Source organism: Amborella trichopoda, chromosome 9 (genome assembly GCF_054954075.1).
Source record: "Amborella trichopoda isolate Santa Cruz 75 chromosome 9, AtrichopodaSantaCruz75HAP2 v2.0, whole genome shotgun sequence".
NCBI classification, from domain to species: domain Eukaryota; kingdom Viridiplantae; phylum Streptophyta; class Magnoliopsida; order Amborellales; family Amborellaceae; genus Amborella; species Amborella trichopoda.
In genome coordinates, this window is record NC_142344.1 from 12,848,075 (window position 1) to 12,875,798 (window position 27,724).

At 34.3% G+C, this 27,724-nt stretch overlaps 2 protein-coding genes across 2 annotated transcripts; both read left to right on the plus strand.

Annotated features, from left to right (window-relative positions):
* Positions 1–764: 764 nt before the first annotated feature.
* On the plus strand, positions 765–15,296 carry LOC18424361 (monooxygenase 2). Its single transcript, XM_006828950.4, has 6 exons — positions 765–1,085; positions 3,237–3,383; positions 11,388–11,453; positions 12,566–12,740; positions 14,189–14,417; positions 14,509–15,296. The coding sequence occupies exons 1-6, from the start codon at positions 955–957 to the stop codon at positions 15,033–15,035; spliced, it is 1,275 nt and encodes a 424-aa protein (XP_006829013.2). The 5' UTR covers positions 765–954; the 3' UTR covers positions 15,036–15,296.
* Positions 15,297–19,332: 4,036 nt separating this feature from the next.
* Positions 19,333–20,353, plus strand: LOC148780393 (uncharacterized). Its single transcript, XM_088846326.1, has one exon. The coding sequence runs from the start codon at positions 19,375–19,377 to the stop codon at positions 20,191–20,193; it is 819 nt and encodes a 272-aa protein (XP_088702452.1). The 5' UTR covers positions 19,333–19,374; the 3' UTR covers positions 20,194–20,353.
* The last annotated feature ends 7,371 nt before the right edge of the window (positions 20,354–27,724 follow it).

Here is a 27,724-nt window from a genome sequence, read left to right on the forward strand (position 1 = left end):
ATCAAGTGGCCCATAACATAACAAATATGATTGACGCACATATATAGGTATAAATTATAACAATGATTAAGTGGCCCATAACATACGACGCTCATATATAGGTATAAATTATAACAATGATCAAGTGGCCCATAACATAACAAATATGATTGACGCACATATATAGGTATAAATTATAACAATGATTTAGTGGCCCATAACATACGACGCTCATATATAGGAATAAATTATAACAATGATCAAGTGGCCCATAACATAACAAATAGACGTTCATAAATAGGTATAAATTATAACAATGATCACGTGGCCCACTTTGGCCCTTTCTCAATAGCAAATAAGTCAAGCACGTCACATATGGGTCCTCCCACTTGCTCAATTTTCCAAAGATATTGTACTCCCTCATGTTTATACTGTTCATTTTCTCCCTCACGTAAACGCTGCCAAGGTTTAGTTTTAGGACCCCAAATTTTGGAGACAAAACATATTTAACACATAGATTAACCTCAATAAGAAAATTCCTAATAGCACCTCTAAGCACTTAAAAAAAATAATATCTCAAGATTTAATAAAAAAAAAAACCGTCCAATTTTTAAAAAGTGAGATCTTGAAAACTCAAATTTTAAATTTTATTTTTGAGAATAAATCTTTCCAAGTAGTCATCTGATGGAGGGAATAGAAATAAAGTCTGCTATATAGGAAGCATAATATTCATGCTCTTCATTTTTTTTTTTTAATGTTAGTTGGGAGCGCAATATTTTAAAACCAAGATCAACATTGACGATCAGGGGCAGATGCCTCAACATAATGTTCAACCCTCCATTCCCACTGTTAACATATCAAAGCGGACCCAATCCAAGCCGCCGGATTTTTGTCATGTGGTGAATCATTAAACAAATCCCTTGGCATATATGTATCTACGTAAGCCATGACAAAGGAGAATCCAGAAATGAATCTATGATGCCTATATATGCTTGCTCTTCTTTGTTGGTAAGGAGAGGAGAGGAAATGGATGAGGATTTGCAGCAAGATATTGTCATTGTTGGGGCTGGGATTGCAGGGCTTGCCACTGCTCTAGGACTCCACAGGTACATATCAATTTCTCTACCCCATAATCAATGCTATTATTATCACTGTAAATGACAAAATGAGGTATACTCATGGTGGTTTAGATATGAATGATCCACTGTTTACTTTCAAGATTGGCAATGGATATGTATGTAACATGATTTTTTTGTTGAATGTCTCTCAGTTGTTCTGAACACGTTCTGAACACTACACACCCAATTGTGTAAAGTATGGTATACTAATAATTAAAAAAGAAAAAGAAAAAAAAAATTGTGACAAGTCATTCGATGTAATAGGCTCAATGATTCAAAAACTCGGCTGAGTCCATGCCTGAGTTACTGAGGCTTGGCTCTTTGCTGAGCCAAGTACTCACGTGTAAATCGGGCAACTTAGAAAAAAATAAGAGCTTATAAAAAATAAGAAAAATGCTGAATTGATGTATAGAAATCATATGTGTAATATCGACTTCTTTTACAATGATTTGTGAGGTTTTTGTCAAATGTATCTTACCATAAATTTGAATACAACTTTATGTTTTGTTTTTAGCTTTTTTGGACTTTCTGTTAGTCTTTATTCTTTAGTATTTTCACTTTTACAATTTTAATTTTATTGTGAACCCGGTTTTGTTTTGTTTTTTTTTCTTTTTTTTTGTTTCTTTTTTTAGGGCCTTTTTGGCATTGTACTCTACTTTGGCCGAGTCCACTCAGACTCGGCGGACTCAGCTGAGGTACTTGAGCCAAGGCTGAGTCTGAGACTAGAGACAAGTTAAAACATATTATTTTAGATATATATCAATGGATGATAATGGATTTCAAATATTTCTTAAAAGCATGAAGTCATGCCTGGTTCTTCTGTGCAAGAACCCGAGTCGGAGGACACAACGACATTTTTTTGGAAAATTTATCTAAAAGGGCTCAAAAGATGAACTATTTAATTGGATTGTATATAATGAGACCATTTATCTTTGGTACAAAGAGGTCACAATTATTGGATACCATCTGATGTGAAATCTGATAGCTGGGGCCTAGCACAAAGTTCAAATTTTTATTTTTTATTTTATTTTTTATTTTTATTTTTTTATAAACTTTGAGCTTGATCAATGGAATAAATGCAGCCACCCAATTTTACATACATTGGTTAAGATTAATTGTGACCACTTTGTACTAAAGATAAATAGCCTCATTGTCTATATTTTTTTTTTTTTTTTATTTAATGTAAGATATGTTTTGATAAATGATTGAAATGTTTAATAGTTGATAACTGTAAGGTGTTCTGAAAATTTTCCCTTTTCTTTTAAAAACATTATAAGCCTAGCATCATTCGAAATTGTAATAAAAAGATAAAAAACATGAAAGACTCAAGAAAGAAAAACATATTATGTGACCCATTTTCGGATCACGAGCTAGGGTTCCACTATGCTTGCCTTCACGTGCTCTCTCTCTCTCATGTGTACAGCAAAGGATGGGTAGGAAATCTTACCATGTTCTTGTCATTTTCCATCAATCCAACATTGATTTTGACTTCTCTTCCTCCTTAAAATTTAAATTATCTATATACCTCTTTTTCTTTTTCTTTTTTCTTTTTTTTCTTTTTTTTTTTTAATATCATCATCATTCGAGTCTTATTCCAACTATTTAGAGTCGGCCAAGTCATCGTATCTTTTTTCTACTACTTTCATCCATATCCTTTTGAGCATTCTTTTTATTATTTTAGAGCATTCCACTTCAACCAAATTACACCTCCTAATTGGTGTTGTATTAGGCCATTAAATCAAATCACACCTCCTAACCAAATCGCTTCACATCTTTTTCAAGTAAATATATTATAAATAAAATGGTCAAGGTCATTAAATAACTATGTTCTAATAGAAATATATAACAAACATATGCTTTTTATTTTCTTGAAAAACCCATTGTTTCCATACATTTTTGGAGACCCATTGATGACTCGATTACCCAAAAAAAAAAATCCCCCTTTATTTTACGCGCTTATTTTAGTAAGTTATATCAAATATAACGATGCTTTCGACGTGCAAATTAATTTGATTCTTTTTTTTTCCCTTTTTTTTTTTTGAATGTTAACAGTAATTTCATTGGGGAGAATGAGAAATTACATAGGCAAATTACTTTGATTTTGCAAACAAAGATCGATTGTTGCAACTTGTTTCACAGGCAGGGTTTGAAAAGCTTGATTTTAGAGTCACATGATGCCCTACGAACAGCGGGGTTTGCACTCACCGTATGGACCAATGCGTGGAAAGTTCTTGAAGCTCTTGGTGTTGCCGACACCCTACGCCAACAGCATGTCAAAATTCAAAGGTAACAAATACTCTCACTGTTTTAAAACTTAACGATTTTCGATTCAGGTCGTCGATTCGGATGCGAAATCGGTTAGGATTGAATCAGTTTTATAATGGTATAGGTCCCTGCTCGATTCCCCACAAAACCCCCTTTTTATTTATTTTTCTTTTGTTGAAATATTGTCTATGTTTTCAGTGGTCCCCACTTAAATCCCACCCCGTAAACCTCTATTTTAAGTTTTATTTTATTTTATTTATTTTTAATTATTTTGGACAATTCGATAATAATTGAAATTGTTCATCCATCAATTTGGACCAGTAGTGAAGGTAGACGATCCACTCCACCCATCCGATTTTTTTAAAACATTGTTATGTTCTTTTTTCTTTGTCCTTTATATTATGCTCCTACATGAGCATATTGTACCCTTACTTCCTTGGTTAGATTTTTTTTCCTATCTAAATTTTGGGATCTGCCAATAATAGATGACTACTTAACTAATTGAGAATTTCACTTCTTAAACACATAGATCATGTATATCTGACCATTTCAAAGTAATTAGACGGTCTATATTCAATCTTAAATACGAAATGCTTTTCAAACTTTTTCTCTATACTAATCTCTCCCTTGATAAGGTTATATGCCCAAAAACTTGGGGGCCTAAAAGTAATCCTAGATTGAATTATTTCTTTTTTTAGGTAATTTAATGGGAAAGACATGCCGCTACTCTTCTTTTTTTTCTTTTTTTTTTTGAAGTAGATTACGAATTAAATTTCTGAAGATGTTAGAGGTTGTGATGTTAGTGGTAGAAATGGAAACGACATTATGGTGATTGTGGGGTTGCTACCACTATGACCACTTGTGTCACTGGAATTCTATCGTGAATGATCCATTGGATATGCTTTGTGGGACCTAGCAAAATTTGTCTAACCCCACCAAAAAAGGGAAATATCATTGAAAGACTTAAATTATTAGGATTATATACAATGAGACTACTTACTTTTGATACAAGATGGTCACAATTCTTTATATCTATTTGATGAGAAGTTTGATAGCTTGGACGTGTCACAAAGTTTGAAAAAATTTATTTTGAAGTTTGAGCTTGATCAATGGAATAATTACAACTACCCAATTTCACATCTAATGATCAAGATTAATGTGACCATCTTGTATCAACAGTAAATGGCCCCATTTTATACTTTTCCTAAATTATTAAACAAATCTTTAAAGGGGTCAAAAGAATCTATTTATCGCTGGTTTTTTTTTTTCTTTTTTTTTTCTGTTTTTAAACATCAATTCATCAAAGTACTTCCTCAAGAACTGTTCACAGATTCTCAAATTGCGCTTTTTAGGGTTTGAAATTGCTTTTTTTTTTTTAATGGTATGTTTGGGTTGGAAATCTTAATGACTAGGAGTATTTTTGGTAGTTCGATTCTTGATTAGGAGTATCGAACTAGCATATAATAATTATACCCCTAATTCCATATTGTTAAGCATGAAACATCGAGAGTATTTTAATCATTTTACAACTTTATTATTTAGACCCTAGACAATCAAGGTTAGTTTTGTAATTTATATCATGTCACTTAAGTTAGTGAGAATTACCAAAATACCTTTGGTTGTTTAAGATTCCCAACCCTCACAAAGGTAATTTGAAAATTATTGAAGAAAATTTAGAATTAAATTGGTAAACCCTAACGATATTTTTTAACAATTTTATAAAATAACTTAAGCCTTTTGTTATTGGAAAAAGTTTATATAAGGTTGCAACCTTAAGATGTGATGCATTTCAAATATCCATCGGAAAATGTTGTTTTAATGTTGAAAAACCCTTTAATTGATCATCTCGATATTGAGATGTACGAATATTGGCGCAGTATAAAATTTTCGGCAACTAACATTGGCAAATAACCGCGTTTTCGAGAGAGATGAAAATTGAGAAGAAAATCACAAGTGAAAGGAACAAACATATCTACGGGCCCACAAGCACATAGAAGAAAAACATGCACAGATGGCTCTCTCTTCATAATCTCAAAATATCACTTTTTTTTTTTTATTCACAGAACTCCTCCTTCTTTTACATGGTCATTTTAATTTTATACGACCCAAATAATTATCGCTACCAACTAAAAAGTGAAGGTATAGATTCATGGATGTTTAAATGTGCGACACTAAAAGCATGAGAAGTCTCCGAAGGATTAAATGGAAGTGGTTGCTTGATAGACGAAGGTTTATGAGGTGGTTCCCCGGGCAAAATTGTACATTTTGTACAGCACATAGTATTGGTAAAAGCTTATGATTCAAGAATTGTTCGGTAAGTGTGGTCATTAAAAGCCTTATGAGTGCTTCTAATAAAACATTTTAATATAATGGAACAAGAACTCAGTGGGAGTGTGGTCCATTGTGGATTATATTAAGTAACTAATGTTTGCTGATATCGGACTAAGCTTGACGACCTCGACCAGATGGTTGAGAAAAACCTATGTTACTTGGGCATAGAAAACTATCCGATAAGGGTTCTAATAGGTCATCCCTTGATGAGGTCGCAGTATTCCCGGATGAGTGAGCCAAGAGACTGTATGACTCTTGGGTGTGATGGTGACCTTTATTTACATTTGTTAGATTGTGGTGTTGAGTCCTTACCTTATACTTATTTGGGAATTTCTTTAGTGGATTTGAGGCCTTCAAGATAAATTTTGGGATCCGGTGGTAGAGAGATTTGAGAAGAAACTAGATACTTAGAAAGCTAAAATTCTTCTATGGGGGAATATATACGTTGATTAAATCTACTTTATCTAACCTCCCAGAATATTTTATGTCTTTATTTAAGGTGCCAAAAGAAGTTGAAAAACAACTGGAGAGAATTATGAAAAATTTCTTGTGGAGAGATGACATAAGAATGAAGAGATATCATCTAGTGAGTTGGAAAAAAGTTTGTAGACCAATGAAGGAGGGGGGCTTGGGTGTTAGGAGATTGAAACATAAGAACTTGGCACTTTTAGTAAAATGGGGGTGGGTGATCTATACACAACCTAAGTCTTTTCTGGGTGCTTGCTCTAAGAGAAAAATATGGAATAAATTTGAACTTTGGCCTCATTAAAAGTCCAAGAAACAATACAAGTTTGTCTCATGTTTGAAGAGGTATTGACTATGAGAGATCCATGAATCTACAGCAATTCCGAAAAATAATGGGGAATGGAGAATCCGCTCTCTTTTGGTTTGACAAATAGATTGAAGATAAACCGTTGAGATACATTTTTCTCGAGGTTTTCTCAAAAGCTTTAAACCCACTAGCATTTGTCAATTAGGCTAGTGGAGGTGTTTATATTAATATTGTTTGATCTATTCCTTGCATGTACATAAGATGTACAGACAGATTCATTGAGGAGTATCAGGCATTGTTGGAATTATTGAATGACGTATATTTGACTCCAAATATGGATGATAGCTTTATTTGGGATCTTACCCCTTCGGGAGACTTTTCGGTTAAATCAACCCACAACCTATTATTTTATGATCGTTGGAGAGAATTAGATATTAGTTTATTCAAAATTTTAAAATTGCATGTGCCTCTTAAAGTGCAATTATTCTTATGGATCCTGTGTCAAGATAAATTAGTAACTGTTGATAATTTGAGAAAGAGGGGGTTTATTGTCACCAATGTATGTATCATGTACAAAGCCAGTGATGAAACTTCGCAACATCTTTTCTTTTCGTACCCTTTTGTTACTTATCTTTGGGATTGGGCTCGCCATCAATCTGTCATTACATTTGCCTCAAAATGTTAGAGCTCTTCTGGACCAATGGATCACACCTGATATTTCAAAGATGGAAACTATCATTTGGAGATCTATTTGGATTAGCCTTCTTTGGAATGTGTGGAAGGAAAGAAATAGAAGAGTTTTTGATAGTATAAGTGCAGATCTATTTATATTAAAATCGAATATTTTGCCAGTTGCAACCAATTAGTTCCTTACATATAAGGATAGTGGCTTCATTCCTAAAAGTCTTATCATTAGCAATCATTTGGTAGTGGCGACTATAGATGTTACCATAAACACTCGTAGTGAGGTTGTTTGGATACTACCATCAGTGAATTCCTTCAAACTTAATTTTGATGGAAGTTCACTTGGCAATCCAAGACCAGCCGACTATGGTGGACTCATCAAAAATAATTTGGGTCACATTATTTTTTCTTATTCGGTTCTTTGTGGCATCACAACAACAAATGAGGCAGAAGCACAATGTTTATTAGAATCTTTGAAATTGATATGCACTTTGAAAGGGGACAGAATTATCGAATGAGACTCGGCAAATGTCAGTGCCTGTAGTAAAAGAACGGCCAAGATCTCTTGGAGATTAAGGACTATTTTTCATCAAATTTGGGATATTATATCAACCTTTATGGCAACGGTCCAACATTGTTATAGAGAGGCGAATGAAGATGCTAATATTCTTGTTAAAGGAGGAGTCCATTCTCCCTCTCTGTCAGTTACTTCTTTTCTGTAATACTGTGTCATTGCTTGAATATCTGGTATTTTACATATGAATTAATAATAAGTCGTACATTATTGTTAAAAAAAGAAAGATGGTGGCCCTTAGAGATGGGGGTGAAGCTTTCAGAAAAATGAACAACCTTTCAGGGTAAAGCTTATGCATGTGCGAGAGATACCCCTATGCAATAAAGAAGCTGTAGTCGCATCAGGCCTAGGTGACCTTGGAACGTCTCTAAGGGAGAACCTATAATCCACAAGCTGGAATTACGATCCCTTGGCTCATCGGCCAGACTTTGGTAACTCACTAATGAGCCCCTGCATGGACTGTGGGTCATGAAAAACACTGGGTCGATTTGATAAAGCAAGTGTAGATTGTAGTCCACAATTGAAGGTGGAGTGCCCAAATGTTTATTGATTTAATTCCTAGACTATATGGACATTTTTCCCATCTAATGAATTTAATTATGTTTTTTTATGGTATACAATATTTTGGAATTATTATTTGAATTTTTATAAATCTCTAAGATATTTTATTTATCAATTTTGAATTTATCAAATCAGATATATTGATTTTATATTATATTCAAATAAATTCTGAAAATGCTTTTATTAAATAGTCAAAATTGCATAGGACTCCATTGTGCACATGGGCCCACCATGCCCTAGATGGTGGGGCCCATGAAACCCTCTCATGGGTGGCACACGCCACCCATTTAGGGGGCTTTCCTTTTTAGTGGATAAGAGACTTTGACTTGTAGTCAAAGTATTACGTGTTTTTGAAAGGAATTGGCTTGATGAAGCTTTAAATGGATTTTTTGGAAAGCATGAGAAGGCTTGTGCATTATTTTGGAATGCACAATATTTTATTTGAAATTATTTTATTTAATTTTTATTTATAGGAAAATGATTTAGGAAAAGAGATAAGGGTTCTAGCACATTCCATAATGTTGATGACTCATCTATGGAATGGAAGGATCAAATCCCTCACCCCACAAGTCACCCAAGAGCAATGGTTCATGTTCAATTTCACAAAAAGATGCAAGCCATGAAAAACCCTAAGAAACCCTAATCTTATTCTTACTCTATAAATAGAGGAACTCTACCCATGAAATTTCTCTCTCTCTTAGATGCCATAGGGGGCACGCCCCAACCCTAGGTTTCTCTCTCTCTCTCTAGTTTTTGTGAGGGGCATGCCCTACCTCTTGGGCTCTCTATCTCTCATCTCGCTTTGGGTAGTGTTAAGAAGATGACATCTTAGATTAGGTCTTGAGGGTTTGAACTTAAGTCTAAAGTCTTGTGATCAAAAGGGAGTTCATAGTTTTATTGGAGGGCTTGGCTTAAACTTGCTTTCTCGGTTGAGATTGAAGGTTGATCATTGATCCTATGCTATCGAATGGTGTTGACTCGGTGTGGGGTATAATAAGTCCGATTGAGGTAATCTCCAGCATATCTTTCGTTTCTTGCATATTTAATTATATTGTTTTTATATTCCCAAATAAAAAAAGTAGTGGTTATTTTCTTTGATTAAAGAAATATTGGTTTTAGTGGCATCAAAGTTTTAAAGATCTCGGATTTGTTGATTTTATTTTTTTGAAGCATGAGTTATTGTAATAAGACTACTTGTAAATGATCTTTGCCAAAATAAAGGGGTAAGTAATAAAAAAATATATACCCTGGCAAAATCACATTGGTCTTTCTTTCAAGAATGGCCTGGGGCCTTGGTGGTAGTATCAACGAGCCCTATGATAAAATCTCTGACTCCATTTGTGATATCGATTCTTATAACTGACACTCCAATTAACACCTTCAAAATGTAACTCTCTAATCTATTAAAAAAAATGGTAGAGGCTTGTCTTCCCCACTAAATTACCCAAAAAAAAAAAAAAGCTCAAGGCCCCTATAAAAAGCATTTTGATCCCTTAAATGTCTAGACCCAATATTCTATCAAATGGATGGTCTAGAAGCAATTGTAAGCAAAAACTGGTTTGGAGCATTTCTTGAGATCCTATTCAAATATATTTCCATGTTGAATTGTTTAGGAGATGAATAAAATTAAAATCTTTGGGTCAAATAAATTCTCCTAACATTGTCTTTTGGCCATGGGACTAAATTAGTTTTTCATCATTAACATTATAGCCTTTTACTAATTAATTGGGGTTGGCTACACGAATTCTAATCCACTATTTTGCTCTATTGAAGACCATATCCTCAGTGATGCCATAAGTCATTTGATCAGTTATATAAAACTAAATTGTTTATATGAAACTAAATTGTTTATTCAAGCAAAGTGATTTGATCAGTTATATAAAACTAAATTGTTTATGCAAGCAAAAGTCATTTGATCAGTTATATGAAGGGAAGGCATTGATTTATTAAGTAAAGTGGATTCATAGAATTATTAGATAAATCGAAGAGTTGTTTGTATGTCATATAAGTCACAAACAAAGCAATTTCTACCTAACTGAATGTTTTATGAGGAACCAATGTCCATAACATATCATGCCTGTTACATGATATGATATGGTGGTATGGTGCACGACACCCAATGGTTGTGTGTCGATACCCACTGATCGTTAGATTAGTCCAGGTTGTGTATCGCCCCCACCCCGGCTTGTGCGATTATTATTGAACGGATGATCCTTATTAAGGTTACTGGTGAGATGTTCAGGTCCAGTTAAGGAGGTCAGCGAGTTCAATGTCTTGGAAGCTGCTTTGTGTGGCTTAGTTGGGTTCTTAAGTAGTTGATGATGTAGGGTCCTCCAAGGCTGAGGGTTATCTACGTTTGGAAAATCTAGGTTGGTCATTCATAGGAGGGACTAGCATTTCTCTATTTCTTCATCTTTGTTTATTGTTGTACTCATGGAGATTGCCTCGTTTATATAATGAGAGTAATAGATAACCTTTCAAAAAGGAAAAATGAAAAAATAGTGGTCTAGTGTGCGACAAGTTACGTATTATTAACATGTGGCCATATGAATCTATTATATTGAGGGGAATGATTTTATGTCACCATATCATTGTAATATAATGAAACCACACTGCTAGAAAACCATGTTTGTGATATTTGTATAACCTCAAATTTTGCATAATTAATCTTAAAAAATAAGATTCAATTTGCACCATCGATATGGTCAAAACGAGTGCCCTCCAACAATGAAGCTCCACCATTTATTTGATGGATTGTAGGCCTTTATGAATTTAAAATCATCTTTTTCTTTTTCTTTTTTAATATTGTCAATTTAATAATAATACAGATCTAAAAAGTTTGGAAAAGAAAAAAAAGCTTAGATCTAAGCCTCTCATGAAGTTGAATGTCCTATATTAATTAATCTAAAAAACATTTCCTGGGGCGTGTTTTAAGTTTTTTTTTTTTTGTGAACGTTCATTGGAATGGATATTTAAACATTAGGATAAAAAAAAAAGACCCTAACATAGTTTTTGAAAATTGTTTTTGTTATATGTAATACATCTGTTGCATGAAATCATTACTCTATAGTATGAGCATTGATATCAGGTTTCTTTACTGCAGGTCAAGCATCACTTCCTTAGTAGTTGGGTCCACTTCATACGTGCCATTCACAGGTCATGGGAACTGGTTAGTCAATCCCCCCTCTCATGTTTAGCCTGGTTAAACATTTGAACCAAGAGTCCTAGCATTGAGGTCTATTTTGCTAACGAAAATTGTCTCATGCGGGTTGGACCGCATTTTTACATATGCGATCCAAAAAGTGTAAAGCATCCAATTTAAAAATAGATGCAAGTAGGTGTTCTATCTAAAAACAATAGAAACTAACAGTCCAAATGTTTTCTTACTAGAATTATTATTTTTGGCTTTTAAAATTTATTTATTTATATATTCATATTCATGATCTCCATGTTAGAGATTACATGTCCTTAAAAATTAAGTCTTAAAATCCATCTCAAGAATAGATTTATTAAAAGGCCCACATTTTTACATATACGGGCTTGCCCGCATAGAAACCAAGTCATGTTTGCTAAAAAGTAGTCCCTATTTGGCCCATATTAGGGGTTCTATAATACTTAAAGGACTAGAGAAGAATAATTGAATTTAAATTGGTTAGTGTATCACATTATGAAATTGAAATTTTGAGCTGGCAATCTGATTTTTTATAGGGAAAATTACTTCTGTATTATTTTATTTGACTATTATTATGTGTGATCTAAAAATATGCCATATTTATATGGAGGTCCTTGTCCCTTTGATTTTTTTTTTCCAAGTTTGCTTCCGGTCCATTGCATACTAAATTTGTTTTGTTTTGGATTGTTTTTTGTTTTTTTTTATGACCACCTTAAACTTTCAAAAATTGAAGTCTAAACACCGTCTGATGTTAGAAACATTAGACCGCCTTAAACTTTAAAAAAATGAGGGTTAAATGTGGTCCAATGTTACGAACATTGGAACGCCTTAAACATTCAAAAAATGATGCCTAAATGGGCAAATTGATGTTATCAAGCGGTACGATTATTAAAAAATCAGATTGGGGCAAAATTGTACAAAAAAAAAAAAAAAAATTGAGAGGCTGTTCTTTTGAGTAATAACGACCTATTTTGGGCCTTTTTCATTATAACGGTTTAAAAAACCAGCCCATGTGCAATCCCTTTTTTGTACTTCTTTAATGAAATTGTTGATATAGAGAACTTGAATTTAGTGATGTATTCATATTGTTTGGACATGGGGATATGAAGTGGGGAATTTGAAACCCGTTGTGTGAGGAGGGACTTGTTGGTGGAAGCACTTGTAAGAGAAATGCCCAATGGTTCAATCAAGTTTGGAGCAAAAGTGGTAAATATTGAAGAGAAGCACAACGAATCCCCTCTTTATCTTATTCACTTAGCCGATGGGACAATTATCAAAGCCAAGGTAAAACTTGTTCATTGCTTCACTATTTATCTTAGGTCTTGGGATCTAACAATCTTTGAGGCTATTCGCAAAAAAATAATGATCATAATTCAAATTTCTCTACGTTTTAATAAATAGATTATATATTATGAGACCATTGTTTTTTTTGGTTAAAGGAGCTCACAATCAGCTATGGCTATCATATATGAAATTTGATCGTTTGGGTGTGTCACAGACTTCAAAAAAATTTCTTTTGACCTTTTGGTATGGCAATGGAACAACGCATATGCTCAATTTCACATCTAATGATCAATATTAATTGTGACCTCCATGTGACAATATAACTGATCTTATAGTATACTTTTCTTTTAATAAAATAGTGTGAAAGGGTATCTATCGAGATACACCAAAAATATAACTTAGTTAAGTAGTGATTATGTATCTTTTGATTGGCTTTTTAAATAGGATGAATAAAATGGGCAAGATATTAAATAGTTTATCTCTTTGGTGTTTTTTTGTTGGCACGTGTAGCCATGAGGCCTCACATTACCTCACCTATTTTTATGGGCTCATTATTTTTATGGGAGGAATCCTATGTACATTTATGTTTATCCATTGCTAAAGTTTTTTTTGTATAATATATAAAGGGAAAAGTATATATAGAGCCTAGGCTCTAAACAATTAAATTAGATCCTACCTCAAAAGTTTCACTAGAAGAGGTTGTGTTGATGCTCAAATATCCTCAAATCGATCATCTCAATATCAAGATGCGTGGACTTGATAAAAAAATAGATTTCAAGTTTTGAAAATAGTGCATCTTGCAACACATTTTTGGACCATCAATTTTTTAAGTTATTCAAGTTTTCATAGATCTGCTCGATCTACACTATTTCGAAGCTTTAAATTTTATAATTAAATACGAAAATATATTTTAAGGCTAATCAAAGATTTTCAATATTGAAACCACATTTCTCGCTACTAATTGAATGTGGGCTCAAATTTGATTGTTTAGAGCCTGAGCTCTATACAAACCCCACCCGTATATAAATGACTAATTATTTTATGAAGGTTTTCTAACATTTATGTGATGTGAATAAGTATGCCTAGAGATTTGGGAGTCAATTTCTCATAGAACCATTGAGAAAAGGAACGTTGGGCCTATCTTCTTCCTATAAGTATGGCAAGTCAGAGAGAAGAAAATATAGCAAAAATAGAGAGCCTCCTGTAAATAGAAAGGTTTATCTTCTTTTTCTAAAATGGTTCTTAATACAAAAATCCAGATTCTGCGATCACCAACCTCACAGCACACTCCTCTAAGATCTTGGCTTGGTGCTTATCCTTGCTCCATGAATTTTGCTTTCATTTTCCCTAATGTAAAATCACCTTGTAATGTTTGTTTTTTTCAAGTTTGAGCTTATTTTGTATCAAGTGGATTGTCTCTAAAATTAATGCTTACCCACTCTCTAAAGGTATTGATCGGGTGCGATGGGGTGAACTCAGTTGTAACAAAGTGGTTGGGGTTTGAAAAACCAGCCTTCGTGAGGCGCTCAGCCAGCAGAGGTTTAGCAGAATACCCAGGTGGCCACAACTACAAGCCTGATTTCTTGCAATACTTTGGTGACGGGTTTCGAATGGGGTTCTTGCCCTGCAATGACAAATCCATGTACTGGTTCTTCACTTGGAGCCCTACCCAGCAAGGTGGTTGTGTGTGCGTGTGCGTGTGCATGTGTATGAGAGTGAGAGAGAGGGAGAGGGAGAGAGAGACTAATATTGTGATTTATTTTTGCAGAAAAAGGTAACGAGGACGATCCCATGAAAATGAAACAATTAATCTTGGAAAAGATGGAGGGAGTGCCAGAAGAAGTGCGACAGGTGATCGAGAAGACGGAATTCCAACATGTGATAACATCTCCTCTAAGGTGCACATGGCCGTGGCGTCTGTTAAGGGGAAACATATGCAAGGGGAACGTATGCGTGGCCGGAGATGCATTCCATTCCATGACTCCTGATGTTGGCCAAGGAGGATGCACAGCTTTAGAGGATGGTCTAGTCTTGGCAAGATGTTTGGGGGAAGCCATTTTAAGTGGAGATGAAGGAAAGGAACATAAGAAGATCCAAAATGCATTGAAAAAGTATGCTGAGGAAAGGAGATGGAGGGCCATTAAAATCATAACTTTTGCTTTTGTATTTGGAACGATACAACAAAGCCGGGGGAGAATCATGAATTTTGTGAGGGACAGACTGTTGGCCAAGATGATGCAGAGGAAGTTGTTGGCAATTTCTGATTTTGATTGTGGGAAGCTTTCTGCCCCTTAATAATGGGACAATAAAATGTTTCAACAGCCAAAGACTCTTTCTTGAAACAAAGCGATTGGTAGTATGTATTTATGTTAAAAAAAGAGTCCTCGTGTGAAATGTAATAGTACAACTGTTCTTGTGCTCGACTGTACTGCAGGACACTTGGGAGAGAACAGTTAATGAGGTTAATGAAAAAGGAAAATGGTTTGATAGGGCTAAAACCCTATCAAAATAAGTAAAGCCTCACCTTATAACTAATCAACAATTACTGTTGAAGTATTTGATCATCTCAGTGTGAATGTTATGGTTGTTAAAAAATTGGCATTTTTAAGCTCTAAAAATAATATATATTGTAACAAATTCTCTAGACTATCTATTTCTCCCTAAAAATAAATGTTCATACATCCACAAAATCTGTACCATTTTTTGAGTTCCAAATCTTGTTCCCATTATTAGAAATTGATTTTAGATCCATCATCTCCATTGCCGAAAGTACTTTCCAGATGAAGATTTGACATGAAGCTTTATTTTGTTTTCATAAAGTCTATGCCTTATAAAAACTTTATCCAATGGAAAAACCGCTCATCAATATGTGGAAAAAAGTTAGGGCAAAATTACAGATACCCCCCAAATTAAACTTTCTAGACAACCTCCCCCCAACCAAACAATTTTTATAACTTTTACTTGAAAACTATATTTTATTGCAAATACCCCAGAAGAAAAAAAGTCATATTTTTTTTGGACAAAAATGTCATTTTCCATACATAAGAAATCATGTTTGGTCAGGAATTGACATGGACAAGATTGCCGAACCTACTACATGGTATTGTCGGACTGGGCTGCACACTGCTGAACCCATTGCATGATACTACCAGATTGGGGCTTCACAATAGGGTCAAACAGGAAACAAATAGTATCAGACTGAGAGAAAAGGTGCCGGCTCGAGTACAAAAAGTGTCGGACCGCATGAAGACTGATCAAGCCACAACTGCTGGATCGAGACATGGATGTGCCAAACTATTTGAACAAGTTGCCGAGCCTCTTGGTTAGAATGCCGGACTGCGGGCAAATCACGTTGAGATGCCGGACCGAGATAGGTGAATGTCGGACCGAGAGAAGAGAGATAGTGCGTTGGGGCGTGGGAGACTTGGGGGTGATAGATGCATTTTTGTCCAGAAAAATATGATGTTTTGCATAAACATAGTTTTGGGAGAAAAATTACAAAAAAAAAGTTTGGTTTGAGGGAAATTGTCTAGAAAGTTTACTTTGGGAAGGTATATGTTTATAGACTGACGAGTAAGCTCTGAATTGCCCGAGCCGGCTTGAAACTACTGGGGTACACTGGTTAGTTTTGAAGACCTTCTAGGATCACATGATTCCCACTAGTTTAGTTTTGCAATTTTTGTGTTTTAATGCAAACTAATCTAAGAGAACTGGCCGAGTAGGCTCGGAACCGCTGAGTTGGCTTGGCCTAGGATGTGACAGTCCGGTTAACCGAGCTGAAGCTGGCTTTTAAAAGCCTAGATTGCACAATGTAAGCATACAAGGGAGGATTCCTCTGATTTTAACACTACCTATGTTTAAAAATGGTTGGCTCGAATTGGAACTCGTCCGAGTCAAACAAGGGAGAATTCTTCCTAGCTTCTAGAATTCCATTCGCCGACTCCCAGAATCCAGTAAGTGAGTGAGCATCTCAAGTTAGTGTTAGTAAAAAGAAAAAAGTTCACATGAGGTGTCAACTTTATACTGATGAAGTAAGGTGCACTTTAAAAATCTTTAAAAGAAAGTGTTTTGATGTTGGGAAAACTTCAAATTGATCATCTCGACCCCGAGATGTATAGAGATGAAGAAAAAAATTTGAAGTCCTAATAATGATACATCTTATAACAAGGTATTTGAACCGTCTATTTTCAAAAAATTTAAGTGTTTATTGATATGCTTGATTAATATCATTTTTGAAATTTTAAATTTCATAACTAAATATGAAAATACAATTCAACACATGATAAGATTTCTGTTATCAGAACTATATCTCTAGGCAGAATATATGGGTGCACCTTATATAAATCTCAACTTTAAAAAAAAAAAAGAAGAAGGAAAATGCTTATATAAGATTAACCTTATACTGCGGCGGTAAGGTGTTCCAATGCTTAAAAACCTTCCAAATTATCATCTGAGATGTATAAATATGAATAAAAAAAGATTTCAAATCCTAAAAATAATGCATCTAATAGTATATTATCTAGCTGATCTATTTTTAAGTTTTCAAATGTTTATAGATCTACTTAATTCACATTATTTTTTAAGCTTTAAATTTTATTTAAAGGAGTAGAAATAGATTTTCATGCTGTCATCAGCACTGAAACTGCATCTTTGCATAAAATTTAGAGACATTCTGATTGTTAGCACAAATGACAACTTAAAAAAAAAAAAAAAACCTCTTATTAAGGACTAAAATTATTTAAAAAATGTTAAGCTCCATTTCGAACTCACTTCTGCCTATACTCTAGTCGCACCCTAGCAATTTAAGGAGAAATGTTAGAATTGGCCTTCAGTCTCCTTCCAACCCTAATTTCTATGTAGAATACGAGGTTAACCCAAGACTTGCCCGACCTGAGTCGCGACTAGCGAGTCTCGAGGAAAGACTCATGAGTGGTCCTTGGGTCTTTCCACCTTAATTTTTATCGGTATTTTGAAACTCAAAGATTTCTGATTCATATTTAGTAGTGGTAACGGGTTAGGTATGGGTGGGTTTGGTTGGACCCAAACCAAGACCCGTACCTGAATAGCATTTGGGTCCAGATTTTGGACCCAGACCTAACTCATCGGGTCTAAAAATTGGACCTATACCCGTACCTGTTAGGTCTTGGGTCTAATTAGGTCCATTGTCACCTTCACTATGAGTTTTTTTTTTACCTTCATATACCCGTATTATTGGAAACAATGTCACAATCACTCGCTATTAGATTTCAAGCCGTCGATTTGTATGGCTACGAGTTATTATTGTATGTTCTTAATACACCCAAATGAATAGGGTTTAAAGTAAAATATTTTATTTCTAACAGTTTACCAGCACAGGTTAGTTCCTAGCCTTGGACTCGAATAGTGTTCGGGTCCAAATTTTGGACCCACACACAACCCATGGGGTCCAAATGCTAGACCCATATCCGGACCCGTGGCGAGTATATACCCAATGGCTCCCGAGTCCGTTGCCACCCCTATTTAGTTTACCAATTTGGATGGTAATCATGGGACGAAACTAATTTTGGGATGGTATGGGTTTGACTCGATTCCCCCTAAAACCCCCATTTTTATATTATTTTGTCTAACTTATCTAATGTTTTTTAATCCCACCCCATAAATCTCCATTTTAATTTTTATTTGATATTATTTAATTTGTAAGACTTTTTGGATCATTGATTTAGGCTGATCCCGACCTTACCTGATTGTTGATCCAACGATCCAAAACATATCTTGTCTGAACAATCCCACAATCCGCCCTACCGATTTGAATTTTTTGAAAGGAAAACCTAATTTTATATTTTAAAAATGACCTGTCAGGCTTCAGACTCGACCGTCCGGTCGGGGTAACCCGGAAGCCTGCCCTGGCTTATCGTAGCCTATCAGTGGGTTTAAAGTTCGAAAAATTGTTTCATGCAGGCTAGACCACATTTCTATAATATGCGTTCGGAGGTATAAAATATCCATCTTAAATATGGATACAACTGTCCAAATGTTTTCTTAATATAATTATTATTTTTAGTTTTCATTTTTTTTTTTCGTATTTATGATTTAAAGATGGGTGTGGTTTCTAGAAGGTTACAACCTTAAACAATCCAATTAAGACGCACCTCCAAATTTTATCATAACACATAATTATAGAATTTTATCATAACACATAATTATAGAATTTTAAACTTTAAAAAGGGTTAAAATCAAGTAGATCTATAAACATATAAAAATCTTAAAAATGGACGGTCTAGATAATGTGTACACTATTTTTAGGATTCAAAATCTTTTTTTTTTCATATTCATACATCTCGATAATGAGATGGTCAATTAGAAGGTTTTTTATCATTAAAATAACCTTTTCTTATGGATTTTTGAGGTACATTTGTAATTCTACATTTTAACATTGGAACCTTATATAAATTTTTTTTTTTAAAGATTATATATTTTCTAAAAATTAAGATCAAATTATATTTAAAAAATATATATTTACTTCCAAGCCCGCATTTCTATAATATGCTGGCTGGCCGCATAGAAACCGTCTCCTTAAAAGTTTATTTAAACGACGTTAAAGATCGAGCAAAGAACTGATCTGAACCCCAATCCAGAAAGTCCGAAACCCAGAACAATGAGCAACGATAGAGGCAGAAGCACCATCAATTCCAAGAGGGAGAAACCAGCCCTTAACCATGGCGACCTGGACTCCTTTCTCTCTCTCTTCAACGATTCTTCTTTAAAAAGCAGCAGCGATTCAGCCGAAGTTGCAGAGCTTCTCTCTGCTGCTCAAGAAGAGATCGAGCTCGACCTCAGGCTAGGCAGCCATATAACTGCTGATTCCTCTTCTCTAGATAAGGAACTTGCCATGAGATTTTCGAGGCTTAAATCACCTCTTCAAAACGCTAATCCAGAGATAAAATCGCCACTTCAAAACCTTAATTCAGAGAAAACATCAGAAATTGAAGGGCAGCCAGAGAAAAGATCGGCATTCCAAGACCTTACACCAGAGGATAGATCAACTGAGAAAGGGGAAGCAGAGAAAAGATCGGCACTTCAAAACCCTAAACCTGAGGAGATATCAGATGAAAGGAGCGATGACTTGAGCGGATTTGGAGACGAGGAATTGGAGAAGATTTTGGGCGCCGATCTTTCAACTAGGTTTTCAGCTCTAAAGAGACAGTCTTCAAATCTTGATCAAAAGCAGGAATATGATCTTATGAAACCCAGGAGCATTTCAGGCATGTATCATGATGAAGAAGAAGAACATGATGATGGTGATGCATTTGAGGGGAAAGTGAGAGAAGTAATTGAATGGGCAAAGGACGAGGCTCGTCTTAATCCTTCTCGTCTTATTGATGATGAAGAAGAAGAAGAGGAGGAAGAAGGAGGAGACGAAGAAGATGATGAAAGGTTGAAGGGGAAAAAAAAGGAGCCGAAAACCAGGAAATAGGTATGATATAGACACTCTGTATGTTTTTTTGTATGTATGTATGTTATTGACGATTGATCAATTCGTAGTTATGTAAAATAATTTGAGATTTGATATGTAATTGAGTATACAGATTCTGATACCCTTTTTAACATTTCTGTTGATCAAATTTTGCCAAAAATTTGGTGGACATTCAGATCGTTAGATGTGTGGCAATTCAACCAAATCTTGGATAAATTTTTGGGCATTTTTGTTTTTGAATTGGTCCAAGTTTGATTTTTAGTTTCTGTCTTGTCTAATTTTCACAAAACTTTCCATTTCTAGATCAAACAGAGACTGAAATCTTATGTCAATGGTCAAAATTTGGGCTTTTCTTATTTGAGTTTGGGTCTAATTGGGCGATCAGGACCATCAGCAAATTAGACCACGTTCATCACAATTAATGAATTTTGATTTGATTCTCAATCAAATAGTTCTTTCTAGTTTTTTCCTTGGGACCTTGTAGGAATGGACCTTGAAACATCACATTTTAGCATTCTGACACCTTGAACAACTCTGCGTTGAGCTTGTTCCTTACGAGGTCATGTTTGTTTTCCCTGCAACATTAGTGTTTGTCTCACTTTGACGTTTTTAATTATTCATGGTGCGTACATGTACGTACACGCGCGACGATAATGCAATCAGATATGGTAGTCTCCATGCCCTAATCCTCTTACGACTTTTGAGAATGGGTATGTAAGTATGTATGGAGGGGATGGAGTAGGAATTCTGGTTTTTCCCTGACTAATTTCATGAGCATTTTCTTTTCCTCCAAGAGATAAAAAGCAAAGCTTGAATGAGGCCTTCTGGTCTGCTAGAACATTTTAAGTGCTTTTGTAGCATGAACATCCTTCAACCCAAGACTCAGAGCCTCAAACAGTCTAATTTACAACTAATGGCGCGGCTAAATTTACATTCAATTTCTGTAGTGGACGAGTAAATCATGAAATGGAAAGACCAAATACATGGCAAAGAAAAACAATGGAAGATCCAGACAACACTAGAACAAAAGCCAGAAAGCTGAAACCTTCAAAACAGAGCATGGTGGCACCAAATTATGTGAGAAAAAAAACAGAGGAACTATATCACTATAGATAATGGCCATCGAGGCAATGCTACAGTTGGATTCCCTTATCTGAACTGAAAAGCCATTTTTTTCCTTTTGAATATTTTCATGCAACAACAGATGGTATGGCTCGATAATAACTTCAATTATGTTATTCACTCTTATTCACTCGACATAAGCCATATAAATATAGACAGAACCAAGTTATCTTCTCATTGAAATAAGCCATATTTTGTACTTGTTGATCCCTTTCCTGCTCAGTAAATAATCTCTCACTAGGAACAACAAAGAATCTGGCTGTTAAACAGTTGAAAAACTTTATGCATGGTCTTCCACTCCACTGAATTGATCATCATCCTTGTCTTGCAAGCATCAGACTTTACATCCGTCATCATGAACATCCTCAACAGGAGACCTTCCTTGCTTTGAGGGCATAGCACCCTTTGAGCTCGAATGATCCTACACAAAAAGAACAGAAGAAGTTCAAGCTTGTGTTGTTTTAAGAAATCAATACTTTAAGACATGACTTAGCTTGAATACAAGTGAAAAATTCTGATGTGATAACTGATGTAAACCATCACTTATAGCCCATTACACATGTATGTAAAAACCCATCTCTATTTGCAACATTTGGAAGAGCTAAACAAACATTTTATTCCAACAACATGGATAGGTTTCCAAATACTAACCTATTATTGAGATTCTCCAAGAAGAGATTGCGACCTTCCCTTGATTCTCGGAGTTATTTTGATTGTTTTTTAGTGATAGACTGCAAAACATAAAATAGCCCTCATAATCTGCATTATCGTTGTGAATTGGAAGATAAGAACCCGTAAATATGAAGAATATAATTTATAACTCTTACTAGCTTTGCTTGATCCAGGCTGAGAGGATATTTGCATTGAGTTTTAACCAACCATGAGACACCTTTATCTATAGGGCGATCCTTCTAAAGCCATCTTGTTTGACAGAGGTGGCTGCCTCACCGTCACGGAGAAGTTCTTCTATTTCAGGGACAAGAGGCAGCCGTACACTTTGGAGTGCTGAAGAGTAATCCAAAGTACCAAAGCAAAATGAGACAAAGTCCACAACAGATCTGTAACTCTTGTCATTCTCAAAGTCTCACCAAACAATAGACTAAATAAACCATGTAACAAGCAGAAGCCTATTTCATCCAATTTTGAAGACTTTAGCCATTAACCAAGAACCATTTTAACCTCAAATTTCATTTGAGGAATGAACTTGCCACAAAATTTACAAGTGAAAAATTAAAACATAAAAAAGAAAATGAAATATTGAGATAACATACTGATCTTTATCTGTGTAAAAAGCCAATAGCTTAGGTTGCGCAGCGGGATTTGGAAGCTCATTCCTAAACTTGCGAAAAGAAATATACAAGGAAAGAGTTCGTCACCTCCATGCCATGGCAAGGAAACCATGGAGTGATATACAAATTTCATTCCATATCAAAATGTTCTTCACAAGCCAAGAAAGAAATGACAAAAAATTGTTCATTTCATACACCGGTAAAAAAGCAAAAATTGATCATTTGAAAGAATCTCAAAGCAAATAAGACAGCCTTATTGTTTATATAAGGCGGCAACCGCACCTGTAGAAACAAAGTTGCAATTTCTACACCATCTATTTCAGTTGGATGATGTAGATTTGTCACTATTTCACCTAAAGTAAAAAAAAGAAAAAAAGTGATGCATCTTTTAAGACAGTCCAATCTACAACTTCCAAATAAAATCGACAGTGTACATTATCGCAACTTTATTTCTATTACATCCTTATCTTTACAAGTTAGCGCACATTATCGCAACCTTATTTCTGTTACAAGTTAATATGTTGCAGCATCCATATAATAAATGACTATTTGTGGCTACGTCACAAAATAAATCACCAAAAAGAAAACCATGATAACAAACTCACTGGAATACCAAAAAACAAGGACAGAAGGTGAACTCTAAAAAACCTAATGAATTCTAGTTAGTTTCTCAAGCCAAAGTCATTAACGGTATGTTAAAACTCAAATAGCCAGGAGAAACTACACATAAATGACAATAAAACTCAAATAGCCAGGAGAAACTACACATAAATGACAATAAAACTCAAATAGCCAGGAGAAACTACACATAAATGACAATAAAACTCAAATAGCCAGGAGAAACTACGCACAAATAACAATAAACACTCGCCAAAAGTTTTATACTTAGAGCCTTATCTTTAATCCTGGTATCATTTCTCAGAATTATGAATCAAATATAAACACTTGCTTCTTAGTAAAACCCACATGCTCTTCTTAAAAGAGCCCTCTTTCTATGGACTGACAAGTTATACATTCCCTTGGGTATGTGTTAAAAAAAAGATTTTTTATTTCTTCATGATCATAATTGTCCTTATTTGTTGTATACTTATACCTTGATATCAGTAATGAAGAAATCCCAAGGGAAGATTTGAGGCTCTATTACTGTACCTACAACCATGAACATGTTACAAGTGTGAGAGATCTCAAAACTGAATTATCCCAAAAATTTTAACTTCAGTAAATCAAAAGGCATAAATCCTTCTTCTGACAACACACACCCCCAAAGAAAAGAACACACCCACCACCACCACCACCAGAAGAAAGAGAGGAAAGTTTTGGGGGGTACATAACAACCCCCAACCTTTAGAAATTAGAACCTCTTTTCTTTTTTTTTTCTTTTTTCTTTTTTTTTTCTTTTTGTTTTTTTTTTTTGGGATCTAAGGGAACTAAATCTAACTTGTTAAAAATAAAATTTCTATTTGATTGTTTGGAGCCTAGGCTCTATACAAACTGCACCATTACTTAAATAGTGTGATTTGTAAAGAGCCGATGCTCTAAACAATCACAATATAGCACACCTTCAAATAGTATCGGGAAACGTAGTTTCAATACTGGAAATCTTTGTGATAGTTTTAAAATATATTTTCATCTCTAATCATAAAATTCGAAGCTTAAAAAAGAGTGTAGATCGAGCATATCTATGAAAACCTTGAAACTGACAGTCCAAAAATACATTACAAGGTGCACTATTTCCAAAACTTGAAATCTTCTTTTTTTTCATGCATCTTGATGTCAAAATGATCAATTTGAGATTCTTCTAAGTGAAAAATTTGAGGTGCGCTCTAATTTGATTATTTAGAGCCTCGGCTCTATAAAATCTTTTTCCTTACTTAAATGCTCGGTAAATTGACATTATGCTCTTCTTTTTTCTTTTTTTTTTTTTCTTTTTTTTTTTTATCCAATTATATTAATCGAATAGATCATTTTATTTTACGTGCTAATTATATTAGAGACAGAAAATCTGTTACTCCACCAGTGACTGAGACGGCATACCTGTTAAAAGACAAATACTAAACGCCCGCCATCATATAAATCATACTAGCGAGGGCCAAGTGCATTTTACATGCATTTTTTTTTCTTTAAAAAAAAAGGGGGCCGCGGGGTGCGTTGTACGTTTCTATCATCGTAATTAAATCCCGTGATGTTAAAAATGCCGAAAAGTTTTTCCAAAAAGCGAAATCATGGAATTTTCATATTAAATATAAGGCTTCTATAAAGTATATTGAGATTTGATTTAACGGATGTTAGAAAAGAAAAGAATATCCAGACACTATATCGACTAGGTAAGAGATATGTACGAGAGAGCGCTAACGAGTGTACGAATAATTAATGGATATACGAGTGAGTTTTGACAAGTGGTTTACATCAACGGTCAGCATTGAGCCTGTATCTCAATCTTAGTTATAGATGACTTAACTAGTCACCTTCAAAATGAAGTATGGTGGTGTATATTGTTCATAAAAGGCAAAGTTTTAATAAATGAGATTCTAATTGGAGTTAACACAAAGTTAGAACTTTGGAGGAGTCCTCTAGAATCTAAAACTTTTAAAATTAGCTGGACTAAAACAAAATATATAGAATATAAGTTTTGGTAATAATAGGAATAGAGACGATGAAGTAGTTAAGATTGACGGTTAAAAAATACTAAAAAGTGTATACTTTTTCTATTTTGGGTTGATAATCCATAAAAATAGAAAAATTGAGGAAGATATCGCACAGAGCTGGGTGGACAAAGTGGAAATATGTAACTTAAATTTGACGTGATCGCCGCATATTAATGAAGCGAAAAGACAAGTCTTATAAGTTAGAAATTCATTGAATATCACATGCATTACACGTGACATATTAATAGTTGAAATTTACGTGTAGTTTCTATAAGAGGTAAATGAACATTCCCAGCGAGATGGAGATTCGCTACTTTAAAGGGAAGAAATCCTGGAGGTTTCACTAGTACATGAAATAGTAGTAAACCTTTATAGAAAATGGTTTGATAGCGCTGCAGGCCTAGCAGAGTAAGTAGCGCCCTCACCTCATAAGTCATCCAAAATCACAATTCAAGCATAAAAAAAACATTTACATCTATTATCTTGACTTGAATATAATGGCTCAAAAAAACATAAGATTTTAAGCTCCAAAAATAGTGTATATCGTAACAAATTATCTAGATCTGTATCATTTTTTAGTTTCAACTTTTTATTGTTGGTTTTGAAAATTAATTTTAGAGGTATCATGAAGATTTCCTTTTTCCTAAATCGCTTTCCGGATGAGGATTTGAGACGAGGCTTTATTTTGTTTTCATAAAGCTTAGTCATTATAAAAACCTCATCCTTTACTACTTTTATTTATGGAAATAATGACTTACATAAACCTTGTTAAAAACATAAATTTTTTTATTTTATTTTGGGGTAGTGAGCTCATGCAATGGTTGTATCATATTATAATGCAACCACACTTCTAAAAAACCATGTTTGTGGTTTTTGTACGACCCAAAAATTTGCACACACACTCTCTTCATCTCAATAATCAAGCCCCCAAAAAAAGTTCAATTTGAATCTTAAATATGCTCAAAATGAGTCCCCTTCAACAACGAATCTAGATCATTCATTTGGTGAATTTCAAGATCTAAGCCTTTACAAACTTAATCATTTTTTTTTTTCTTTTTTAATAGAGTTCTTAAGCTATCTAAAAAAATTGAAAATATCTTTCTAAAGCTTAGATCTAAGCATCTTATCAAAATGGATAGTTCATGTTAATTAGGCTAAAAACTTAGAACTTGATTTCCCTCAAATTCGTTTTTTATTGAAGCCAAAAATAATTTGTCATGTAAGAGGAAGTCTTAAATGATTTTTTATTTTTTTATTTTTTTTAATAATTTTATTTGTGGACATCTCAATTGTAAAATGGTTTTGTCGAAAGAAAACACCAAACAAAGAAAACACATGCGATCCTTGTGCACATATAGGGCCTAAGTGGCCAATGGACCTGTTTTGGGGGTGTTTTGATGCAAAATAAAGTCACCGAGGCATACTTGTTGTAGGTATATAGCACAATACCGGACTTCAATATGGAGAAAGTGAAACCCTAGATTTCTTCTTTCTAAAAGGGTATGTTTTCACTAAGTGCAACACACTGGGGTAATCAAAATGCTAGCCCACTAAGTTTAGGCTGCGTTTTCAAATTTTTCTTTCTTGTGATTGTTCATTTGAATGAAAAGACGGTATATTTTAAAATTTGGATCAAATAAATGACCTTAATATTGTTTTTTAAAGTTGTTGCATTATAATATGATACAACCGTTGCATGAAATCAGTGTCCTTTATTTTGTATTCAAAACTATTTGTTTTGTTTTGAAAATATAAAATGATCAAAATTGACTTTTTGAAACATGGAAAATTTTCATATATAAACACAAACAATTTTTTAAATTTAATTTATGTTAATGGGACGTTTCAAAATTAACTTCCGTAAAACATGGACAATCCTATGCTTTAAAAAGTGAACGTTTCAAATTTTTATATTTTAAAATAGAAAATAGAAAATATTTATAAAGAATGGATATTTCAACATTGACGTATCTAAATATGAATAAATTATCTACTTTTATTTCTAAAGTATATTTTGAATTTTAAAAGAAAATGGCCCCTTACATTCTTCTAAAAGAAAGAGGCTGGACACTAAATAGAGGTGTCATGTCTATATCTGAAAATATCGCCACATTATCTATGTCACTAAATATCAACCTGTTGTTTCTGACCCTTGACACAAGTGTCCATATTTCTTAGAATCTCGCTTCTTTCCTTCCAACTTTTGAAGCCAAAGGATATCCTACTCCCCAGGGAGTATACTGTCTATCTAGTCCATCGGGTAAAACCCCACTTGCCATTAGTTTTAGGACTCAGAATGTTAGAAATATAACATCTTTAATACAGATTATCCTCAATATAATTTGTTTTCCTAACTGCACACTCTAACAGGGGTGGCAATGGGTCGGTCTCGGTCTGGATCCAGGGCCCTGAACTTGAAAATATAGAGTGGGACCTAGACTCGGACCTGACAGGATCCGATTAGACTTGACCCAA